Below are 23,591 nucleotides of genomic sequence, written 5' to 3' on the forward strand. Positions count from 1 at the left end.
AAAACGAACCTAACAGTTGCCCCAGTGCCCAGATTCCAGCACTGTTTTCCAATAGCACCTAGTCTCAACAAGCCAGAAAACAAAATGTAAATTCTGTGAGCATATTCAAGAAGAGAATGTAACACACTTTTTTGGATTTTGGATCAACAGATTAACCTGACTTGCTCTGTCCAGCCTCTTGGCTGTGTAGGTCCAGTTCATAATACGGCTTTAGCTGACAACACCTACGTATTACACCATGTGCAGGAGCTCCAGGTTTAGCAAATGTTTTTTTAAAAGACAGATTCATGCATCCATGTATTGCATATACTGATATGTGTCATCCATGGCTACCATAATCGTGAACTGAATAATCACACTCAAGGACTGCATGTTAGTGTTCTGCCTTCTCCTCGTCTCGAACCTGCCCATTGTCTCCATCCAGTCAGTTTTGATCTCTAAAGATCTCTGGGGTTTGGCAAAGTGGTTAAGTAATTTCATTACGGAGGAAATAAGTCATCACATATGCAGGTTTGAACTATCAAAATCTTCCTTTCAGCTCAGTAGGGAGAGAAAATGTGTGTTGAAAGCCAGAAACACCAGCCCCAGTTCTCATAATATTTGATGAGCAGATAGGGATGTATTCACTCCTTCTGGGACGTATGTTACACAACAGCTTCCAGTGGCAGCTGCTTTACACTCCGGAAAAAACACACTTCTTCCAAGCCAGGACTATAGGAGATGAATGAAAGAATCCAAGTGACGGAGAAGAATATGCGGAATTGTTGTTCAGCTACAAAAAGGCAAGAATTGATCCCACAATTGTGAAGTTCCTGATTTTGCACAATTATTAGAACACACTTTTCTCAGAAACCCACATACTTTTTTTTTTTTAAATTCTTTTGCACAATTTTTAAGATCTCTCTTCCATTTACTATGTGTATCGGGGATTACTTTTTTATTTAGTTTAAATTGGCCTTTTCTAAATATCATTCTACAGCTTCAAGCTATTTCCCTTTGAAATGTTTTCATAGCAGTTGTCTCCCTGGTATTTAGAAATCACCATGACTAAGTTCTCACAGCTTCTTAAAGGTATGCAAAAAGAAAAGGACTTTAATTTATGTTACTGAGTACAGTCCCATCACAGACTGTCTCCTGGTCGACCTTTAAGAACAATAATAAATATTTTAGACCATACAATGAAAGCATCACGGACTCCCATCTCATAAAGAAAAGTCACGCACGTGGGAACTCCTTGCTGACTGGTCTGTGGAAAGAAACTGTAATGCAGAACTTAGACACACGCGTGTATAGAAGTTGGTATGCACAAGCACGATGCAATCGCCACTATTAGATAAACAGAAAATCTTGCACATTAGACTCAAAACTGTGCTCAGAGCTCAGGCCACCAGTGATCTGAGGCTACCTACAGTTTAGATCTGTCACTTGTTCCTCTTTTTCATTGCAAGTATCATCTACAAGGACAATTTTGCATCTCAAATAAAACAAGGTGTAATGTTTACACCAGCACAGTATGGCAATGAAAGGAAGGAAAAAGAAGAACAATCAAAATTCTGGTTTTCCTCCATAATCCTGACATATAATACTGCTTAAACATTTCTCCATAAACCTTCACAGCCAAAATTACTGGCTCATGACAAGTAACAAGGAATAGTTTAAAGCACACTAAACAATGCAATATGATTAGTACTGAGACAACAGCATACTGCTATTTTGCAATGACGTGCTGAGTTCCAGACAACCCAAAAATCCATGCTCTCAGTCCAACAGCAGTTGGAAGTTGCAATAATGACCTTTAAGTTTCAGGAAATAAAGTCCAGCTACAGCAAGCAGTAGCCCAGCAAGATGCTAAATCTGAGAACACATATGGAAGGGATGATCTCACAGAATCACAGAATCACAGAATGTTAGGGATTGGAAGGGACCTCAAAAGATCATCCAGTCCAATCCCCCTGCCAGGGCAGGAACACCTAGGTGAGGTTACACAGGAAGGCGTCCAGGCGGGTTTTGAATGTCTCCAGAGAAGGAGAATCCACAACCTCCCTGGGCAGCCTGTTCCAGTGTTCTGTCACCCTCACTGAGAAGTTTCTTCTCATATTTAAGTGGAACCTCTTGTGTTCCAGCTTGAACCCATTACCCCTTGTCTTACTGTTGGTTGTCACCGAGAAGAGCCTGGCTCCATCCTCGTGACACCCACCCTTTATATATTTATAAACATTAATGAGGTCACCCCTCAGTCTCCTCTTCTCCAAGCTAAAGAGACCCAGCTCCCTCAGCCTTTCCTCATAAGGGAGATGCTCCACTCCCTTAATCATCTTTGTGGCCCTGCGCTGGACTCTCTCCAGCAGTTCCCTGTCCTTCTGGAACTGAGGGGCCCAGAACTGGACACAGTATTCCAGATGAGGTCTCACCAGGGCAGAGTAGAGGGGAAGCAGAAACTCTCTGGACCTACTAACCACCCCCCTTCTAATATACCCCAGGATGCCATTGGCCTTCTTGGCCACAAGGGCCCAGTGCTGGCTCATGGTCATCCTGCTGTCCACCAGGACCCCCAGGTCCCTTTCCCCTACACTGCTCTCTAATAGGTCATTCCCCAACCTGTACTGGAACCTGGGGTTGTTCCTGCCCAGATGCAAGACTCTACATTTCCCCTTGTTATATTTCATTAAATTTTTCCCCGCCCAACTCTCTAGCCTGTCCAGATCTCGCTGGATGGCAGCACAGCCCTCTGGCGTGTCAGCCACTCCTCCCAGCTTGGTGTCATCAGCAAACTTGCTGATAGTACACTCAATTCCCTCATCCAAGTCGTTGATGAATATATTGAACAGTATTGGTCCCAGAACTGACCCTTGAGGCACTCCACTAGATACAGGCCTCCAACCAGACTCTGCCCCATTGATCACGACTCTCTGGCTTCTTTCCTTCAGCCAGTTTGCAGTCCACCTCACTGATCTGTGCCTGAAGGCTACACAGATTCAAAATTCTGCTTAAAAAACCCACCACACGCACCACAAAAAAAAAAACCCAAACCTTTCACACGGATGGTTTTGAAGAAGTTGCTTAAGCTCAGTTTTTGTCAGAACCTGTGCATCTCACTGCCTTCACTAAACTACTGATGCGTGTACACATGATATTAAAGCCTGGGCATGGCCAGATGCCCCACTTCCCACTAGCACTACAGAAGTAAAGTCTGCAAAAGAAATTGCTTCCTAGAAGCCACTAATGTAGGGCATTCAGCTTAGAAGAAACTGCCTACACTGAAGCATCCAAAAAAGGTGCATTTAAAAATTGGTAATCTTTTCCAAAGGCTCAGAGCCTACAGATATTTCCTTGCACACATCTGCAAGTCTAGGCTTTACTCCTTGACTTCATTTCTTAGAAAATAAATTTTAAAAAAACCTTACTAAAGAGGTATGAAGAAAATGTAAGTAAGGGACTGTGAGAGAGCAATGGTCAACTTAAAATGTCCCCGTGTTCTCAACTTTTACTCAGTTAATAAAAAAAACTGGTAAGAAATTAGACCAAGAAGTGTACTGAAGTTAAGAGCTTTTAACTCCATGGTAAAATTGAACCACAATTCATAGCCCTGTTACTAACTGGTGCCTATTCAAAGAGGAATACAGTCAAGAGACTTACTCCAGCCACCTCATAAGATACAGAGCACCCCAGTGAGCAGCTTCAACAAAACTACACCACTCTATTTTTGCAGATGGTGACTCTTCGAGTCACTTCATTCACCTACGGCTTCACCGTGAGGCAGCAGCAGAGCCAAAGCTCAAACCCGGCTTTCTTGACTGCCAGACCTGCATTTCACCAACTTTCCTGAGCAGTCAGGCGAGTCCTCTAAGAAGCACATACCAATATCTTAATTTCCTACCACTACCTCAGTGTGGAAAGCAGCAGTTGTGCTCCACCGCTGGCACCAGACTCCTGTTTCTCCCACCCCGTCCTTTCGCTCCTTTGCACAGAGCATCCTCTCGTACTTCCTGCTCCTGCTCTTCCTCAAATCCATCCTCACAGGCTCCTTTTGCCCAATCTATAATTATTTCTTAACAGAATTATATATCTATGTATCTATTATATATCTATGCATATATAAGGGTAATGCTCAAACCATGCTTGGCCTCAGATGAGGGACCCCTTCGACATTATTACTGTAATCTTCATTCCACTCCTCCTGCATTACTCTGTTTCATTAGTCGTCTTGCTTCACTTGGGTCTGTTCTGATACAAATCCACTCTGTAAGTGCCCGTATCAATAACCTCACCACGGCTGTAAGCTCCACGCTAGAAGGCAGCTGCACAGGGCTGGGCAGAACCCCACTGGCTTCAGCAATGCTCTGCTGCAAATGTAAAATAACTACTTAATTTTAAAGGAAATGGTGAATGCTACTACAAGACAAACGTTTGATATTTTCTGAAGTGCCTCATGTACCTCTTGGTGTTGAAATAACCACCAAGTTTATTCATGGTTTGTAAAGTGCTTGGTGGTTATTGGATAGAAGCACAATTCAGAAGGGGCTCATAGCAGAGTAGTTAAGTGCAAAAAGGATTTTTAAATATGATTTTAAGGTTGACAATGTTTCTTTAATCCCTTAAAAGCAGTTCAGTTTGCTGTCTGGCTTGAATATAGTGAATCAGAAACCGTTTCTCCAAATTTCACTTCAGATAAGCAGTTAGGTAATTATGGAAACAGAATGGAACTTTAATTATGGAAAAAACCATAGATTGTTCTATTGTGATCTTCCACAGCATTGCTGTTTCTTGTAACTGAACATATTGTGCAAGCTTGGAAGAAACTATTGATTAAAAGAATGAAAAGCCCTAATAGAAACTTAGACATGTTTTTCCTTTGTAAAAAACAAAACACTGTATCTGACTGAGAAATTTGAATTACCTCTTCCAAAGCCCATTTTAATTTTTCCTCACAGATTAATTTAATTAAATCTACTGTTACGGGGTGGGTTTTTTTCATTTTACATAAACTATATAAAAGCTTAGTGTACTCTGAGAAATCTAGACAACTAATTTTAACAATAGCTTTTTATCTTGATTTCTTCCCAGGCATTTTCAGCTGAAGCAACCTGTTTGATTAACATGCTGTTTTCAAGCACACCAGCAATCGAATATTTTAAAAGTGAAACATCAGTAGCTGCACTTACAGGTACGTGATAAGCAGAGCAACTTTTCAGTTCCTGCTCAGAAAAGTTGGAATATCATTAAGCAGTTGGCCAGAGAGGTCAGTCATAGGGAGGAGTCCATAACTGGAGTTCTCTCCCGTGTCAGGCTACCATTATAATTGAAAAGTCACCACCTTTTCCCCAAACACCTCTGTTCTGTCAGCGGAGCGGGAGCTCTGCCCTTGATGCCAGCCCAGGACAGCCACATACGTACCAATATTTCAGGGGAGGAGGGATCCAGCGGAGGCGGCGCCACTTCTGCAGACGCTCAAGTACAAAAGAGACTGGGGAGTTCATGTACAAGTGCACGTGTGCCTGCCCGCTCCTGCCCTTGCTTTCTCTGGCTAATCAAGAAGCAATTCTGCGCCCCGGGTGCTGGGAAGAAGGAATGCTCACAGACCGCACGCCAGGCTCCATCGAGAGCCCGCCGGTCACAAACAGTGATAAAAACACAGCCTCTTCAGAAGTCTCTCAGCTGTGGAGAGGAGTCCAGCGCTCACCCATGGGGGGGTCTCTGAGCCTCTGCATCAGCAGCTGCTCTTTCATTTTCCCTCTTCCCAGGCTCATTTTCTTTTTCCCGTTCACAGAGATTACTCCTATTCTAATCAAAACAGGGAGGAAAAAGCTCCACAAAACACTAGGGGGACAAAATAATACAAAGGACAAAGGAGTCAAGTAGCATTGAGACCATGTCCATTTGTAAAAGAGATTATTGTTGCGAAAGTGCTTCTTACCAGTAGGCAAAATAAAGGCACAAAAGGTCCCTAGATGAGCGAACATAACGAAAGCTACCAAGATGACCGATAAAAATTACAGAAAGAAAAACTATACATGTCTCCAGGAAACTGTCAGAATTAATTTTAAACACTTTTTTCCTGCTACCTGAAGTCTGCCCTTTTTAAAATCCAAATGAAAAGCTTACACAGGTAAGCACATCAGTATTTCACCTTGTAGGTGCCATTACAACATATCCTCTCTGTTCTATCAAAGTCTCAAGTATACTGAGGAGCATCCAGGACTTTTAAAAAATTCGTGCTGTAGAGGAAAAATGGAGAGCGGTGTCACGCTCCATGTTGTGGCACGTCCAGCAGCCACCACGGCCGAGGAGCAGCCGCCCTGCACCGCCACACAGGGGCAAGGGCTTCGTCGAGATTCCAGCTTGCACCAAGGGAAGACGCTGCTTTTTCTCACTAAGGTGACAACTTTTCTGAGGCGTTAAAAGTATCAGTAAACAAACTGTTGCTCTAAGGGACCAAAAGAATATCAAGAACTCAAGGGAAAAAAAGAATTCAGTAGACAAAGGCAGACTTCATGATTTCTAATATGGCCTCATTCTTACACGTGCAAAAGTAAGTCTGAAAAGGCTCCGCTGCTATTAAATAATTGTGTTTCTTATCTCGGAGTGAGCATTTCATCTTTTCTATACATACAAAGAAACCCCCACCTGTTTTCTTTTTCCGAGGATGGAACAGGCAGCTTAGATGGCAATTTTAATTGAACGTGTTCAGGCTGTTGCACAAGAACAGTGGTGTGCAGACCTGTGGCTGAGAAGAAAAGGCTCTCCCCTGCCACCTACACCTTTACTTCATTACAAATATCCCTGCTGGTTCACACAGCTCAGCTCCAAGTTTGACACTTGCAACATGTCTAGAGGCAGGAACTGACGCAGAAGCAAATTCTAGCAGAATTCAGCATGTTAATCGCTGTTTCTCATTCACAGTCCACAGAGGCCCAATATACCTGCTGAAATGCTTGAACAGCACACCTTTAATTTTTTGTGTGTGTGTATGTGCATTTCTATATACACGTGTATAATTTTACCCATATAAACACAAACAATGACTAGAAATGACTTTGTTGATTGTCAAACATGCTAGATGTGCTCCTCCCTGTACCAAAAAAAAAAAGGGGGAAGGGGGAGAAGCGTGGTTATGTTTGTACTAAAACAACTAGTGTTTGCAACCTCTATACCAAATCAGAGAATTCAGAGTCTTCATACAGTAACTTGAATCTTGTACAACAGCACACTTGGACAACTCAAATGCCACAGTAAGATGACTAACCCAGCAGTATTAGCCAGAAACATGGTGCAATAACTGGCATCAGTCCATTCACATGGGAACACATAAGCATGTGGTCTAACAAGGCTACTAAGCAAAGTTCTCTGTACTTTAATGGAAAGGACTCTTAACGTGTTTTAATATGTTAAAATACAAGACGGAAAGGGTGAGCTGAAATCTATCACTTCAAATACAGCCACTGAATACAGTGTCCCTGGAAAGGAGGCCAGAAGCTGTTGCTAAAGCAAAGCCCTGATTACAGCTCTCGGCAGCGATGGGAGCTCATTGCGTCCCACAAACGCACAGGGTGAAGATCCGCACCGTCCTCACACGTGCGGATCGCACCGTCAGCGACTGTTCCTCACCCCAGAGCGCAAGCTGACCGGGAGCATTTCAGAGAATTAAAAATCTCCAGTGCAAGGTTTAAATTACATAAATTATCTACCAAAGCATGCAGAGACTGCATATTAAACCAGTCTTAATCATGATCCTAATCCTCAAGGAAGCAGGATGGAGTTATCACGAGACCCTTATTAAAACTGCAAACGATTTTAGTGGGAGTTTGTCTTGAATGAAAACACAAAACAGAAAGAGAAGAAAAATACCTATCAAGGAAAAGGTGATGGAACTAGGAATCACGGCTTCAACATACAATTCATTATGATACTAAAACACAAAAGGTACTTAAATGTGAGATGTTAAAACAATGCCATTTGAGACTAACCTACTTTCCTCACACCATAATTCACCCATTTAAGAAAGGAGAAAAGGTTTGCTTTGTAGTGCTTCATTTGCTTTGCAAAACGTTTTGATTTTCAAATTATATTGCTTTTGATTCCCAGAAATTATTTCCTTTTCACATCAGCCATAGTAAGTAAACCAAATGTGAATCTATCTCCTCCCTCCCTGCCCCCAATAAACAAGCAAAAATATAAACGTAAAAATCAGGTAATCTGAATTTCAGAAAGCAAGCAGCAAGAGAATGGATAAAACGAAAGCACGAGGCAATGAAAAGCTGTTTGAGTATTTCTGAAAACCTCTTCAGTTTTCACTAGTTCAATATTTATGGCCTATTAAATAATTACACATACAAGAGCTTCACATACTCAACTTTCATTTTCCTGCTATTCTCTTCTATTGAAATAACTGCAAGACTAATGATAGCCATAAAAAGGCAGCATCAAACTCTTTTATGACCATTCCTGTTTATGAACGCATTAGACCCATCGGGAAAATATTTAAATGCTAGTGATTAAATATTTGTAGCAGTGAACTAGCAAAAGCTCAAAGTCAATCTGAGGTACAGGAACACTGCAAATGTCAAAGCTTGCCATGCTACATGAAAAAGTGACTTTCTCCCAAGGTAACATTGCTTAAGAAAAGAACAATAAAAACATTAGAAAAGACCCAATAGCTATTTTCTATTGGTTCTCCTATAGAACTCGGCCCTCTAAAAAGGTCACTTCTGAAATGTAAGCTCTAAACATCTTCCCTTGAAGGAAAAATACATTTTGTTTTGAACAGGTATTACTTAAAACTCTTTAGCACTGGTAGAATTGGAGCACAATCATTACATACCTAGAGATGTAAATTAATTTAGGGTAAGTAAAATGCTGAGACCACCAAAGCCATATAATCATCAAAAAGGAGATGTAAGTCACTGCCCATGAGCCACAGATAAAGTTGTCTCATGGCTGGGGATAAACAGCTAGGCTTTGAGTTCACTGCATTTCCTTTGATGTAAAAGGATAATTTCATGCTTCAAGAAAAGGAACAGGATGCAGGAAAAAAAAAAGGATTTGGTTCCTTACCCTGCCAAGGACTGCTTGTGTCAGTCCCTATGGTTTTGTGTCCTTTGGGACACTGAGGTCACTTTGGGGTTGCTCAACAAGGACACACCTGGAGGCATTCAATGCAGTTACAGTGGTTAAGGAATCAGAGGTACTTGGGAAGCAAGTGTACGCTGGCTGAGATAGGATGATTAAATCGGGAGTAAAGGTACATTTGTGAGAATTTAAAGAGTTATATACGCTTTGGATAAAAAGGATTTTAAAAATATGCACTGGACTATAAGTCACAATCTACAGGGAATTACTAGTCTGCTAACAGGCCTCCACAAGTCTTGTCCATCTCTAGTGTACTGTTCAACACTTTCACAGAAAGGGGTTTTCAAGAGTCTGGAACCCTCTGCTAAGCAGACCTGGAAGTTAAGTAGCGTACTAGAGGCATAAAATGAATTAAGCTATATTTTGCATATGCTAAAGCTTTAACAGAGGTGAGTGAACAATGCAAAAAACTGTATCCTGGTTGTAGCAATGTCATTGCCAATTATCTGACAAAATAATCTGAAATGAAAGACTGCATAGAAGGAGAGTTTGAGGGAGCATTTGTTCAGCCATCAGAAGAGAAGGCTAAAGGAAGATTTCATTGCTGCCTTCAGCTAGAAAATGGGAAGGACTTGAGAAGAAGGAGCCAGACTCTTCTCAGAGGTGCATACTGACAGCATGGGAGGTGATAGACATGTCCTGCAATAAAGGAAATTCTGGTGAGATACAGGGATATTTTTTTTTTTCCATTAATAAGGGTAGTCAAACATGAGGACAGTGGTCCACTTTGACCAGAGGATTGGACTAGATGAACACCAGAGGTTCCTTCCATCTTAAATTATTCCATGACTTCATGGAGAGATGATCATGGGGTGTTTTCATTTTACTCTGTCTCAATAAATTTGATTACCCTGACAAAACGAAGCTTTCATCATTAGCTCTACAAACCAGGTTGGGCATCTGGAAAAATGAGATTGCCTCTTTTGTGCCTTGTCACCAGAAAGATCCTATAGCTCCAGAAGTGTCCCCACATCCTGCACCTTGTCCTACATTTATTTTATAGATATGGTGGAAACCTGTTCCTTAGTAATTCAGCAGTGCTCCCAACGGCCTGCCACAGACAGTGATGGGGGGACAATTGCAGGGGGACAGTGACAATGCTATCAAAGCTGCTGTAATCTACCCTGGCAATAGCCGGTTAGTGTAGTGGGAGTGTTGTTAAAATGCACACCTATACATCTGACATCACCACCTTATTCAATTCCTTGAATGATCTGTAACAAATTAATCCATCAGAATGGTCCTTGATTTACAAATTCCCCACCATCTTATCACATATATACAAACAGATCTACTGTTAATGTTAGGGGGAAAAAAGAAAAGAAGAAGAAGAAAAAAAAATCCTCTCTGTTACTGCCCCAGGTCCTAGAACATGGTATCTGGCTGTACCTGGCTGGTTTGGCCTATTTTTTTTTCTTTTGTTTCTTAAAGTTCAGTGGCCCAGTGTATGTGATGCCCTGAATGAGACAGTCCGCTCTTCTCCAGAAAAAATTATCCAAGGCCAAGGAACAGTGTATTAAGTCACTTTCCACAAAAGTGAAGTAATGTCACCAAACTCAGTCATGCAGGAGATCTGGATCAAAGAAGAACAACAGAGATATAATACCCTTTGGGGTGAATGTGGAGCTAGGAGAGGGTTGTGCATTGAAGGGTGAGCAATACCGTCAGCACTACCACCAATCACAGAATTTTGCATTTGAGCAACTTCATAGAAAATGAGGACATAACTGATTACCACTGTGAGAGATCAGCACATACAGTACCTAGGACCATGGAAAATAACCCATTAAAAATACAATTGTCGAGTCTGGATACATCTCCCTGAACGACTCGTGACAAGTACTTCAAAATAAAAAGGACTGCATGAACTGGTACTGTATTTCAAACCAACACTCAGGGTTTGATTTTTATATCCCATTTCCATTTAAAAATCTATTTCCAGGACTGCTGCTTATTAAACCCGCCCTACTAAATCATTCCCCTATTAAATGCAATATGAATTCAGGTCTCTCCTCCTCTTTTTCTTCCTCATAACACCCTACTACACCTTTTTGTGTAATAATTTCTGCTCTTAACTAGGAAAATGTCACATATCTGATAAAGAAATAAGTGGAGAGTTTATGCTGCCTGCATTCCTTGATCTCATTATACATGCAATGTCCTAAGGCAAGAGTTTGCCAGCTTAGATTTTCACTTGCTCTACCCCTTTAAGTTGTGTTCCCATCAGTGCTGTTACTGTTCGTTAGCATTTGTTTTCATTTTTCTCTAGAGATTTTTTTATTTAAGTCTCTGGTTAAATAATCAAAATACTTCAGAGGGAAATTTAAAATTACATTCCTGTAGAAAAGCAGAATGATTCAGTACCTGTGCTGGAACAGCATTAGGTGAATAACATTCATTTTGCTGGAGGTCTCTGTTAGCTCAGTAAGGAAAATTACTTCCCTTCCCCCTTCCTCAGCTTCAATAAATTGGATAGGAAAATAGTGAGGAATCTTTACATATGCATAAGCAAAGCCTGTGTATATCAGCAGTGGGTGATCAAGTCACACTGAGTTGCTTTTAGTGAGAGCAATGACAAATAAGTCTGGGGCCCTGGCCATGGAGGACTCTCCGATGGCAGAGTACGCGTAGGCTACAAAAGATCTCCCTGCAGCTGGCATTTTGCTGCTGTATAACCTTGCAGCAAACAATTATAAGATCCTCAGCGTTTGAGCCTACACCGAGGTCAAAAATATTTTCTGTATCTCAAAACAGCTGCTGCTGAGGTACGTGGGAGTCACAGGTGTTGGGCTGACAGAGGCACTAACTCTACTCCCACTACTTCTAGATACTCTGCTCTCCTTTTTAAGGACTTGTGGGGCGCTCCTTGCATACTAGCAAGCTGGCATGAAGACGACGAAATCCATTATCATTTCCGAGCACCTTCCAACGATGGCAGTTTTGCACCTGCTCCGGGCTCTTCCTCCTGGCAGGCAGGAGAAGCAGCGATGGCCGACGTCAATCAGGACGAGTCTGCTTCTCCCCCGGCTATTTTCATGGCATGTAAACTACAAGGCCATTTGCTCGACATGCAAGCAGCCAACCTTTCGTTAACAGAGGCTTGGGCCAGGCAAACGCTGAATCCAAAAAGGCTTTCTCAAGGAAGACAAGGCTGGAAGCTGGCATAGCCAAGTACTAATTCTTCCCCTTCTCCACCAGCAGCACAGCTGCAGCAAAACTAAATGGCATTTCTTTGTTCCCTCTCACCCACCATCCCATTTCTTTTCATTTATTAAGTATGTTTCTCAAAATAACTTTCTTCTCTTCAATATTAAATTCCTCCTCCTCTCTCCTCCCTTCCCTTCTCAATTGACACAACTTCTTAAATTGTGAATCCAGTCACTTCTGCGCCTTGTACATAGCAATAATTTCTGAGTTCACACGGTTTTGCTTTGCTTGATTTAGGGGCTCATTATGCTTCCACACAGAAACAAAAAATAAACACATTTCTCCCCTCAAACAGACAATATTTCTAATGGCGACTTCAGAGACAACAGACCCAGCCCACAAGATGCCCCTGAATAGATCAGCTCTAGAAAAAGGGAACACATTTCTTCGAAACCTTAAAATAAATTAAGTGAGACAAAATAAATTTAGCAGCCAGATAATAGCACTGAAAAACTGACAGATGGCAGAACACTGAGGTTTAGTGGTGACACTCACATGTTACATGAATAACTCACATGGACAAACCTATGGATATGAGAGCATGTTTAGGTTAAGGATCTGCCTTGAAGAAAAATGAAGAAATACAAGCAGTTTCTTATTCATAACAACCCATTTAAAACCAAAAGCCTGGGTAACCAACTTTTCCAAAATCGGCCCACGCTAGAAATTAACCCACCTTCAACTAGCACTAGCACTCACAACAGGGAGAAGTCCTGGAGATCTCATCATTTGAGAATTGAACAGCAACCACTCTCAGCCACATTCAGTGGCTTGAAGAAAACACAGTCTAAAAACACAATTGCATGAATAGCAGAAACCACCACAGACATCACAGGTCCAACAGAAGTCAGGCCAGCTGTGATGCTGGCTAATGTATCCAACAGGAGACAGGGCGTGCTGTCCCAAATGCCTGGGGATCGGTAACATCCCTAGAGGGAATATTGTTAGGTACAAAGCTGAGCAACTTCAGTGATCTGGGAAACAGAAAATGCAAAGTACTGTTTTGGTTTGGCAGCAGGGTTATCTAAAACAAGTAACAACAATAAAAACCAAACCAACCAAACAGAAAAACAACAAAAAATCCCAAACAAAAACCCCAAACAAAAAACGCCAAAAAAAAAACCCAACAAAAAACAAAAAACCAAACCAAACCAAAAAAATAAAACCAAACCAAACCCCACACACTGTTACCTTTAACCAAGCATTAGAGATGGGGATAAAAGATCCCTAACTACCAACCAGAGAGCATATTTTAAAACATACCACAAAACATTCAGAAAATAAAAAGCCATTTAGCAGGTGGCTAGAGGCTGCAAGGAACTGCCTTGTTTTCATCACATTCTAAGCTGGAAATACTCCTAAAATGCAACAGTGAGCATTATCAATGCTCTTAATCTCCCCAGTTTGAATGGACTATGGACAGCGTCCCAGTGTTGCACTAATCGAGGAATAACCCTAGATCCTGGAGGAGGTGCTGGCAATTATGTGGCCTGTCTGAAAGGAATTGATTTTATAAAGCAGTTTGATCTTGCCAGAGGTGAGAAATCTCCATTTCCCAAACTGCCCCTTCCCCAGGGAAACTCTGCAGCGCAGACTCCTCCAACGCAGAAAACAGAGCGTCCTGAGGGCCTGCAGTTGTTCCTCGGGCAGGGGAGAGAGCTCAGCCTTGCTTTCACCAGGAACAAAGAACACGGGACCGGAGGGAGGGACCATACAGGAATGTCCAACTATACTTTTTGCCTCTCACTACCTTTTCTGTCATTACAGCCTCTTCGTTGTCCTTAAATAACATTTACACACACAAAGAACTAAGCATTTTACATTAAGGGTACAAACTAAAAGCAAAGCATAACACTCCAGTTTCTTGATTAATAGTCCACCAGGTTTATAACTCACTGCTGTCTTGACCAGCGGTGGAAGGAAAACCAGCAAACATACGTGAATTAAGCCCACAACCAGCACGGGGCTTATGTATTACCAGGTTGATTTTGTTTCTTCACAGAGCAGATGAGATCAGCTTTTGAGACGACATGTACTTTGACTAGGACACAAAGCATCTGGAAGGAATGTCCTCAACGTGCAAATTAAAGCCTATAGCTATCAACATACATAAGATTAAAACTACTTGATCTTCATCTGATTAAGTGCGAACTTCAAATCTGAATAATCCTATAAAACAAGTAAACTTCCAAGTTCTAGTTGCAGAAATGTTCAAGATTTGAAGGCAAGCTTTTAACTGGCACAGAAACATTGGCTTCTCCTGTGAGCTAGCGACAAGTCAGACAAAGGCTTCTATCAAGTATCCTGTGAATGTCAAACACAAGTTCAAGCATCCATCACACAAAAATTGATCTGTTTTGGCTAAAACTCACAACAAAACGTAAATGTCTTATACTGAGGCAAAGCATAGTAAATCTGCTTGAGACAGCTATAAACAAACAAAATATGACATGTTATATGCCATAGTCTTTGACCTGGTTTCAAAGTCCTTCTATTTAAAAACCAAATTAAGAATTGGTCCATACAGGTACTGCTAGTTTCACCAGGAATTCCCAATTCACCTGTTAGGCATATACTACAGAACAGGAACAAACTTCCCCCTGTGTCAAGGTGACACCCATTAGCACTCCCATTAGCACCAAGGAGATTTTCAAGGACTATGTATTTTTTTGAAAAGACGAACCACCACAGAAATGCAGACTTCAGTCTCTTAGAAGGTTTCAAGCAGAAAAATCATACAAAACTGAACAAATTACTTTCCTCACAGGATGGCAGTCCCGTGCTGTAACAGAGGCACAGGTCAAGTCTCTTAAGATACTTAAGTTTTAAGGATGATTTCCCCAGATGGTGAACATAAATGGGGGTAAAATTGAAGGTAAAATGGCTAGAAAAGGAATGAAGGATGATTAAGAGAAATCGTTGGGGATCTTAGCTCTGCATGGTCCAGGCTATGGGCTCTGACAAGAGATTTACAGACAGAAACTGCAGGGAATGGAGCTGCTTACTTATGCAGCCCCCCTCCAGGCAATCAGGTAGTGGAAACAGCATTAATAAGATAGTTCTTGACTAAGGAGGATGCAGGGTGAAAGACCAACACATACAGTACATAAATATGTTAATGTAGTTACTGAAGTAATTTTTTCTGTAACCTATATATGGCTGCAAAAATGATTCCATTCATTTTACGCAAGAGAAGAGCATTCATCTTTCTTAATGAGGGAGAAAGCAGGACCGGCATTAGGCTTAAAAATAAAAGTATGGTTAATTTTTAAGTCCTCTATGTGCCCCATTCTGGTGAAATCCAATAAATACTTCCTCCAATATCACTTCTGGCTCATGACGATGTATTTGTGAAGTACATGACTGGAAATTCAATAGCATGGTTTGTACTAGTTTGTTGGTCTAAGAACAAATCTGCAGATGTAAGTAAGCACATAAATAGAAGTCTACATATCAGTTAGTTTTTTTCATTAAAATATTCCTGGGATTCCCTTCAACTCAGATTCAGACAACTCTTAACAGTTCTAGAACAACAGAGCCCAAACAGACCTCCTCAGAGAGTCAAAAGAACAAAATAAAATGCACTACACAAAAATCAAGCATGTCCTTTTACTGACTGAATCAATGGGTTTTTAAAAGGTGTTACATGCAGTTAACATCTGCCATACTTACTCTCAGCTTTAGTTATATTACATTGTTCATCTTTCATCTATTCTCAAAGGCAAAAAAAAAAGAGCAGTACTCTAACATTGCAAAGTTCCTCTGTAATGACAGAAGTGCTGTCTGCAGTGACAATAGATCTCAATATGCTACCATGTAAACGCTGCAAATCTGAGTTTCCAAAAGCCCTGACCCCAGGTGACTGTGGATCTTTGTGCACTGCTGCCGATCATGAGATTTACAACCAGATAAACTGCAACGGAACTAGAGATGTTTCAATTCCATTACAGACAGAAGTACACACTAGAAAGTGCTGCCTGTACCATAGTCTGGAAAACTGGTACATTTGAAAGTTTAGAAAACATCTGATTTGAATGACACTTTTGTGTGCTACTCACTGCATGCTGCTTCTGATTCATCTGAGCCATCAGGACATTCTTCTTCACCATCGCATTTCCACCTGGCTGGGATGCAGTGGCCATTGTCACAAGTGAAATCTGACTCGGCACAAGTTTTCTTTGCTGCAAGAAAAAAAAAAAAAAAGTACTCAGCATGAATATAAGCACTGCAGAAGACCTCCACTGCATGCATTCCCACTAAGTGCGGTACCAATTATCCTGTAGTGAGAGGATTCATTTCACGTTCAATATTGCTTCTTCATGACAGTCAAACAGGTATAAAAGATGGGTGTTTCTTCTTGCTAGAACTCTTATCCCTCCATTGTTTAACACAGATTCACTCTTCTATGTCTCTTTCCAGACATTCAAGACAGGGATGTTCTTTTCCAAAATAATTTTCTAAGGCTTTTACTACAAAAAGTTGCTGCCTATGTGGAGCTGAAAGCATGCTGCATGATTTACAGACCAGTAAGATAAACAAGTCTCACCTTTGGAGTACTGTAATCTAAGCAATAATGTTTTCTATCTATGCAATCTATTCATGGCTTTTTAGTACATCTGTCACTAGAGCAGATTATCATAAAGCAGTCCTCCAAACACTAAAAATAATTTCATTAAATGTCAACCACTCCGTGCTCTTTGCTTTGCTTGCATTAATCTAGGGCTTGAAAAAGATGCAAGACATGAACTCAAGCAACTAATCAGTCAATTCTTCTGTGCCAGTGGCGCAGCACCACCAGTGCCCCGTAATACAAATCAGCATCTTTCCACTGCAGCAGAAAGCGAGCGATCTACAGATATCCATCCCCTTCAGCCTGTGGCCTCAGTGTCAATGTGATTACCCATCACTCACTGCTTTTGCAACGGTGACTTCCATGGCTTTTCTGCCAGGAACAGGACGGGACCACCACGCCATGAGAGTCACGAGCAATGGCTCAATGTAACCACCCTCGAAGTACAAGAGTCTGCGACTAACTGCTATCTACCTTCGTTAGCCAGCAATTTACATAGGAAGTGGTGGCAGGGAGGAGATTTGTTTCTTCCCTTTGCAAAGCTGCTCACAACTTAATAGGATCACAGGAAAATTCAGGTAGCAACGGACCTCAGGAGGTCATCAAGTGCAACCTCCTCCTCAGGACAGGGTCAGCTCTGTGGTCAGACCAGGTTACTCTGGGTTTTATCTAGTCTGGTCTTAAAAACCCTCTAGATGCAGACGGCACAACCTCCCAGGGCAATCTGTTCCACCGCTTAGCTGCCCTCACGGCGAGGTGTCAACTTCATATCTATTCTCTAATGTAAGTCATGTGCACACATCATTGCTACATCAATGTTTCTTCCAGCAAACATTTTCAAAGCATTAAACAAAGAAAGCGTCCAGGTTTTGATCTTTTTTCCTTTCTTTTCTTCTTACATGAGCTGCTGTCAGGGAGGGAGCCGTGTTAGACATTGCTCACGTGCCCATGCAGGAAACAAAGGGCATTACTGGGTGAGGTGCTGGAGAGGTCTACATGGCACAAATCAAGTACTCATGTTCTAATACACAAAATATGCAGCTTCCCTGAACAGGCATCCAGCAGGAAAACACTGCAAAGCATCGCTAAGCAGCTGTACAATCTCTCAGGATGCACTTTATAAAGAGAACATGCATTTACTCTCCTCCTGTTGCTAAATGAGCCAGATTCTATTAAAAAAAAAAAAAAAGGATAATTTTCCTTCAGTCATTCAGAACCAGATATTACAAACTAATATAGGAAAATAAACCCCAACCCCATATAGAACAAGAGTTTTACAAGAGATCAGTCATACTAAGAATCCAGTCTGGTCTTCCAAAGATGTTGCACATCCGTTATCAGGGGGAACAGACCTTCTCTTGAACATCTCCAGCGAGAAAACCAAAACTTGTGAAACTGGCTATCAAGTATCACTTCCGATTTATTTAATGTAAGGCTGATTTAATTAATCTGATGTATATAATGGTCAGAAACTCTGACCAGATACAGATGGGATATGCACGCGTAAGCAAAGTCAGAGCACTCTGCAGCTCACAATGAAGCTGACTGGGTAAAACGTTGGTGTCTGCTATTAGGGGAAGATTATGGCATCTACAAATGAAATAATCACATCTTCATCCAGAAAGCAGAGACTAGTTTAATACTGAAGACATAAGAAACTTACATTTTAAAATGTATTTAGATTTATACTAGCTCTCTCAATGTCCTAATATCGTGTTTTCCATAGCAAAGCTGCCCCTTGACTCATTTTCTAGAGATCCAGAGAGCAACACAACTACCTTCCCACCTCAAAATAAATGTCCACTTTTTCCCTAATCACTGATGTTTCTGAGACATGTGGACACAAGCCTGAGCGAGGGGGTCAGCTGGGGAAAGGAGTCTTACAGGCATTCCCTTCAGCAGAGCCAACCTGCTCACAGCAGATGGTGGCACCGATAGCTTTGTTCCCCTGACGCCGCAGCACAATTAATAGATTGCCAGGATTCACAAAAGGGGGAGAAAAGCATTACTGACGGTCCCAAGGCATCATTTGGAAGGTGTTAATGTGCTCTCCAACCGCAGCCCATCAGCAGTGGCCTAACGGAAAAGCGTCATCCCTGTCCACATGCCCACCCAAAGGTCCAACAGTCCCCTGTCAGACCAACAGATACAGCAGCAGAATGCAAATGCATTTGGTCCTTTGTTTGAATCTAAACTGTCTAATCTCTTAACGGAGCAGCATTAAGGCAAGGGAAGTTCAAACCTATGTTTTTTTTAATATTTACCTCTACTATTTCTTTGTTTTTACGGTTTCTACCTTTTATCATTTATATTTTATATACTATATTTTGTTATTACTTTTTACTACTACTCTCCAACACGTTGGGTCACACCTTTGGAGACTGTCCTAATTCCAACAAATTCTGCTTTGTGTTACAAATAGCAACTTGTATTATTCAAACTGCGAGGACACTGAAGCACTGCCTTATTTCTCACCTCTAACGCGAGACTGGAATCACTTTATTTCCAAGCAGATTTACCTTCTGGCACTCAATCGTCATGTCTCTGGGATCACAACACAGGCAGGGAGCAGTTAATTAAAATATCATCTCTGTGTCTTTTTCTTCCTTTTTCTCTTTCAAGTCTGATAACCTTTTCTATTAATCTCCCATGTTATACACCTTTCTTCTATCAATTCTCTATTAAAAATTCATTGAGGCTCACACCATAAATTGTCAGTGGTGCAGTAAAATGTAAAATAAACAAACACATCCCCTTTTAGACAATGGGGAGGACAAAGGTTCAATTTTACGGTTTCACCTGGCTCTAAAATAGCCAAGCAAAATTTATTGTTCCCCTGAGATCCATTTCCTTTGCCGTAAGCAGCCCAGGCAGCTCCGCTCCCATGTCTCCTCAAAATGAACATAAAAAAGCAAGAGTAAGTAGTCACAGCATCCCTGTGTCTCTGCTCCTCGGGGGGCAAACCCATACCTGGAACAAGAAAAGAGGCGGCTACCCAAGTGTTCACAGAGCCTTTCATCTTCTCCCCTGCGTGGATGCAGAGAGTGACACCAAAGGGACTGACTTTCCTTTGACTCTTGCTTCATTTGCCTTTGGTACCTGCTTTTCCTCTCTCACATCTGCAGCTGGGCAGATATGTCAGAAACTCCAGGGTGGAAGCTGGTGCCTGTGCGACCGTGGGGCGACATTCCTGCTTCTCTCAGAAAGAAAGGCAAAGGGGAGAAAGCAGGTTTCAAATTTAGCCAGCCATAATGGAAAAATACCCTAATACACTGAATTTTAAACTAAACTGCATCACACCAGCGTGGTGTCTCATTTTGCAAAATGTCTTTTTCCTTTCCATTACTCGCATCTCTTACCCTGAACTGCAAGTAAGGATTCAGGGTTGATCCCTGCAGCAAATTAAAAGCAGAGAACCCAGGGAGACTGGTTAGGAATATGAACATTTATAGAGGAAATTCATAAAAAAGCAATCACAGGGGATATGTATAATTAGACCGGAGGAAATAAATATATACTGAAAGGAACAAATCTTGTACTGGCTAGGAGCAGGGAATGGATGATCTAAATGTGACTTCTAGGTTCCAAAAATATCTCTCTTTGAAGGGCCAAATCCCTGACCCTAAAGCCAAATAGGTATCTGAATCTAATAGAACAGTCCAGGATTTATTCTTTCCTCCTCTTTCTAATAAAAACCAACATCCTCCTACCAACCTCGCAAGACTTCAGTCACTTCATTTAACCTCACTTAACTTTTGCCTCAGCTCTAGAGACTTTATGGGCCAGGAACATCTTTACAGTTACTCTTTAGAAGACACCAGGACCTCTGGGATTCAATTTCCACTTCATTCCTCTTGTTTATTCCTATTTTGCACACCTGTAATATTAAGAACTCTACAATAGCTTCTTTTATTGCTACTCCTAATTATTCCAAACTAACACAGCTGATGAGCAGATTGAATATGTTTTCTCTCTTATCTACAGTTCTGCGAGCAAAGCTGTAGTTGTTCAACGGCAGTGGCAATATAAAAGCACATGCAAAAGCACATTTTCTGTTTACAACTTGCCTGTAAAGGACAATTAATACAAAGATTCTCCCCCCCCAAAACGAACTCCTTTGTAGTAATAACAGACTCTAAACGCAGGATGTTTAGATTAAGGGTTTTGTTCAATCTCTGCATCTGTATCCAAACAGAAAACCAGGCTGATGAGAGCATCCTCGAGCGTTAAACCATGAAGACCCTGCAGACTGTGTTCTCTCCCCATTTTCTCTCCTCAGTAACTGTCGTCCAATATCCACCAATTCTGAAAGGGGAGGAAAGGATGTGAAAAACAAGCCTACTCCTACGAGTTTCATAGAATTGGTAGCTGAATGGAGAACAGTCAAAATTGCAGCTTTGCAGAGGGAGATGAGGGCAGAAAGTGGCCCTTGGGCTGGTCTCCGGCATGTGCTGCCAGCTGGGGCTGCACAGCTTCTGCACCTCGTACTCGAGGCAGGTTTATTGTAGAGGGAAGAAGGCAATTAGATTGAAAGACAAATAAGCAAAAAACCCCAGACACTAAAACAATTGAAAACTTTGATTTCATTTGTTATGCTGTCCTCATGCCTTTACACAGATCCTGCTCCTATTTCAACTTTTGAATCAACACCAAACCTCCCGTCAAACTGTTCTCATCTGCAGCCAGTATTCAGCACTCTTGCAGAAACCAGTTTCACCCAAGCCGCTTTAAAAATAAAATAAAATAGAGTAACAGGCCATACAATGGACTTTTTGCTGTGATCCTTCTGCAGCAGCTACATAGCACAACTCTGTAGGATGTGAGAATGGGGAGATAATGGCAGGCCAGAAAGAGAAATTGAAATTCATAAAACAGGGTTTCATTTCATGCTGGGAAACTTCAATGGCAACTTTGATCAGTGGTTTATCAGAGCTGCTGACAAGACTCCATATGAGAAGAAGAAAAGCAGCATGACACGAGTTCAGGAGCTTAACACAGACCATCGCCATCACTCAGCCCCGAGGTGCCAATGGCAGCTTGAAGTGTAACACGGGACACGAGCAAGCTCGTCCCAGAACAAAATACATCATCATTATGGCTCACTCTGCACTTCTTAAGGACCCCAATTAATCCAGTCTTGCAGAGAGCAAAATACACGCTAGCTGAATAATTTGCTTGGGCAATGAGGCTTTTGCTTACCAAGAGAAAAGTAGGGGCTGGGCTCATTATTCAGCTTGAGAGAGATTCTGGGCTACAAATGTCACTCCCAAACAACAATTCCCAGCAATACAAGAAAGTAAATTATTTTTTAAATATTACGTTACGTTCACCGCAAACTTGGTATGTACTCCCAAACGCAAAAAACTCCTGGAGCAGGAGACTGAGCCCTAACCAAGTACCTTGTCAGTGTCCCTGCGCTTCAAAAGGGACACCTTGAAGTTATGAAAGGGAATATTTAACTGCTCTCTGAATCTGGCCACTTTTTTTTGATGCTGCCATCTCAGCAGGCAATTACATTTATAAAGCAAGATTAATCAGATCACCTCAAACAGCCGTGCTCAGACACAGACCACAGTCCCTTTGATACTCCACCAGAAATACATTTTAAAGAAACTTCTCCCCAAGACCCTCTGAACCAGCCCCAGCAAACAACACCCAACTGACAGAAGCCAAGTCAGAGGGTTTGGGACTGCTTGAAGCTGCTATTACAGTAACCAAAACATAAACATGAAGCTGCTGAGCCTAAACTAGCCCCTCCGATCCGCCAAATCAAATCGAACCAATTCAAATCAATTAAAGGGAGTAAAAGAGATGGCACCTGTGATTTTCATTAGTATCGAAGGCATGTACCTTTGTGCATTTTAAATGATGACAGGTATAAGCCCCCTATTTAGAATTATTTAAACCATTTTAAATTATTTTTAACACTTAAACATTTTAAAATATTTAACACTTTCATGTTTAATGCTGAGTTTAACGTGAGGAAAATGACAGCACCTAATTGCAAGTTTTGTTCTCATGTATGAAATGAATGACTTCAACTAACAAATACCTGCCTTCATTGCTAAGTTTAGTCATGTAATCAAAGCAAAACTGAACAAAATTTTTCCCCAACCTGTCCTCAGTTTGCTGCTGCCATTTCAGACTTCAAGAAGGGGCTGTACACTCAAAAGTCACTCTGTTTTTTCCAAATATACAAGTTAGTCCAATGAATGCAGCATTTGTCCCTACAAACCGTGCTTCACCAGTAGGAAAAGCAGGAATCCCAGAAGAGAATCCAAGGACTAAATTACCACGTGGACTGGCACGCTCCTTTGAGGGCATGAGAGGTCTGTAAAACGTACTACGTGGGTATTTAAGAGAAGTTCTTTGGGGCTCCGGCAGGGCGCTGGGGTTTTGTCTTGGGGAGCTTCACAGCTGGGGACAGCCCGTGCAGAGAGCGCCAGCGCTGCCCCATTCAGAGGAACGTTCTCCACACTCCTTCAGGCAACGCTGCCTCCAGTTTTCCTTTAGCTTTCTCAGGTTTGTTAAGTTCCACTCATAAAGCATCGGGGATCTTTTAATCTGCGCAAATCCAGGTTTTGTGACAATTTTCTCACTGCAGTTCTCCAAGAAGCCGCATCACCTCAGCATTCAAGTCTGTGGTGTTTAAAACCAAAAAACAAACCCACAAGAAAACCAACCAAGC

The 23,591-nt window shown here is 41.6% G+C and overlaps 1 protein-coding gene across 2 annotated transcripts in view; it reads right to left on the reverse strand.

The window, feature by feature from the left end:
* LRP8 (LDL receptor related protein 8) overlaps positions 1–23,591 on the reverse strand; it is a 182,892-nt gene that overhangs the window by 55,974 nt on the left and 103,327 nt on the right. For both annotated transcript variants that reach the window (XM_065655816.1, XM_065655815.1), the window contains exon 3: positions 16,392–16,514. In XM_065655816.1, coding sequence (XP_065511888.1) covers positions 16,392–16,514 — 123 coding nt within the window. The remainder of the gene's footprint in view (positions 1–16,391; positions 16,515–23,591) is intronic.

The sequence above is a fragment of the Caloenas nicobarica genome, chromosome Z (assembly GCF_036013445.1).
Source record: "Caloenas nicobarica isolate bCalNic1 chromosome Z, bCalNic1.hap1, whole genome shotgun sequence".
Taxonomy (NCBI): Eukaryota; Metazoa; Chordata; class Aves; order Columbiformes; family Columbidae; genus Caloenas; species Caloenas nicobarica.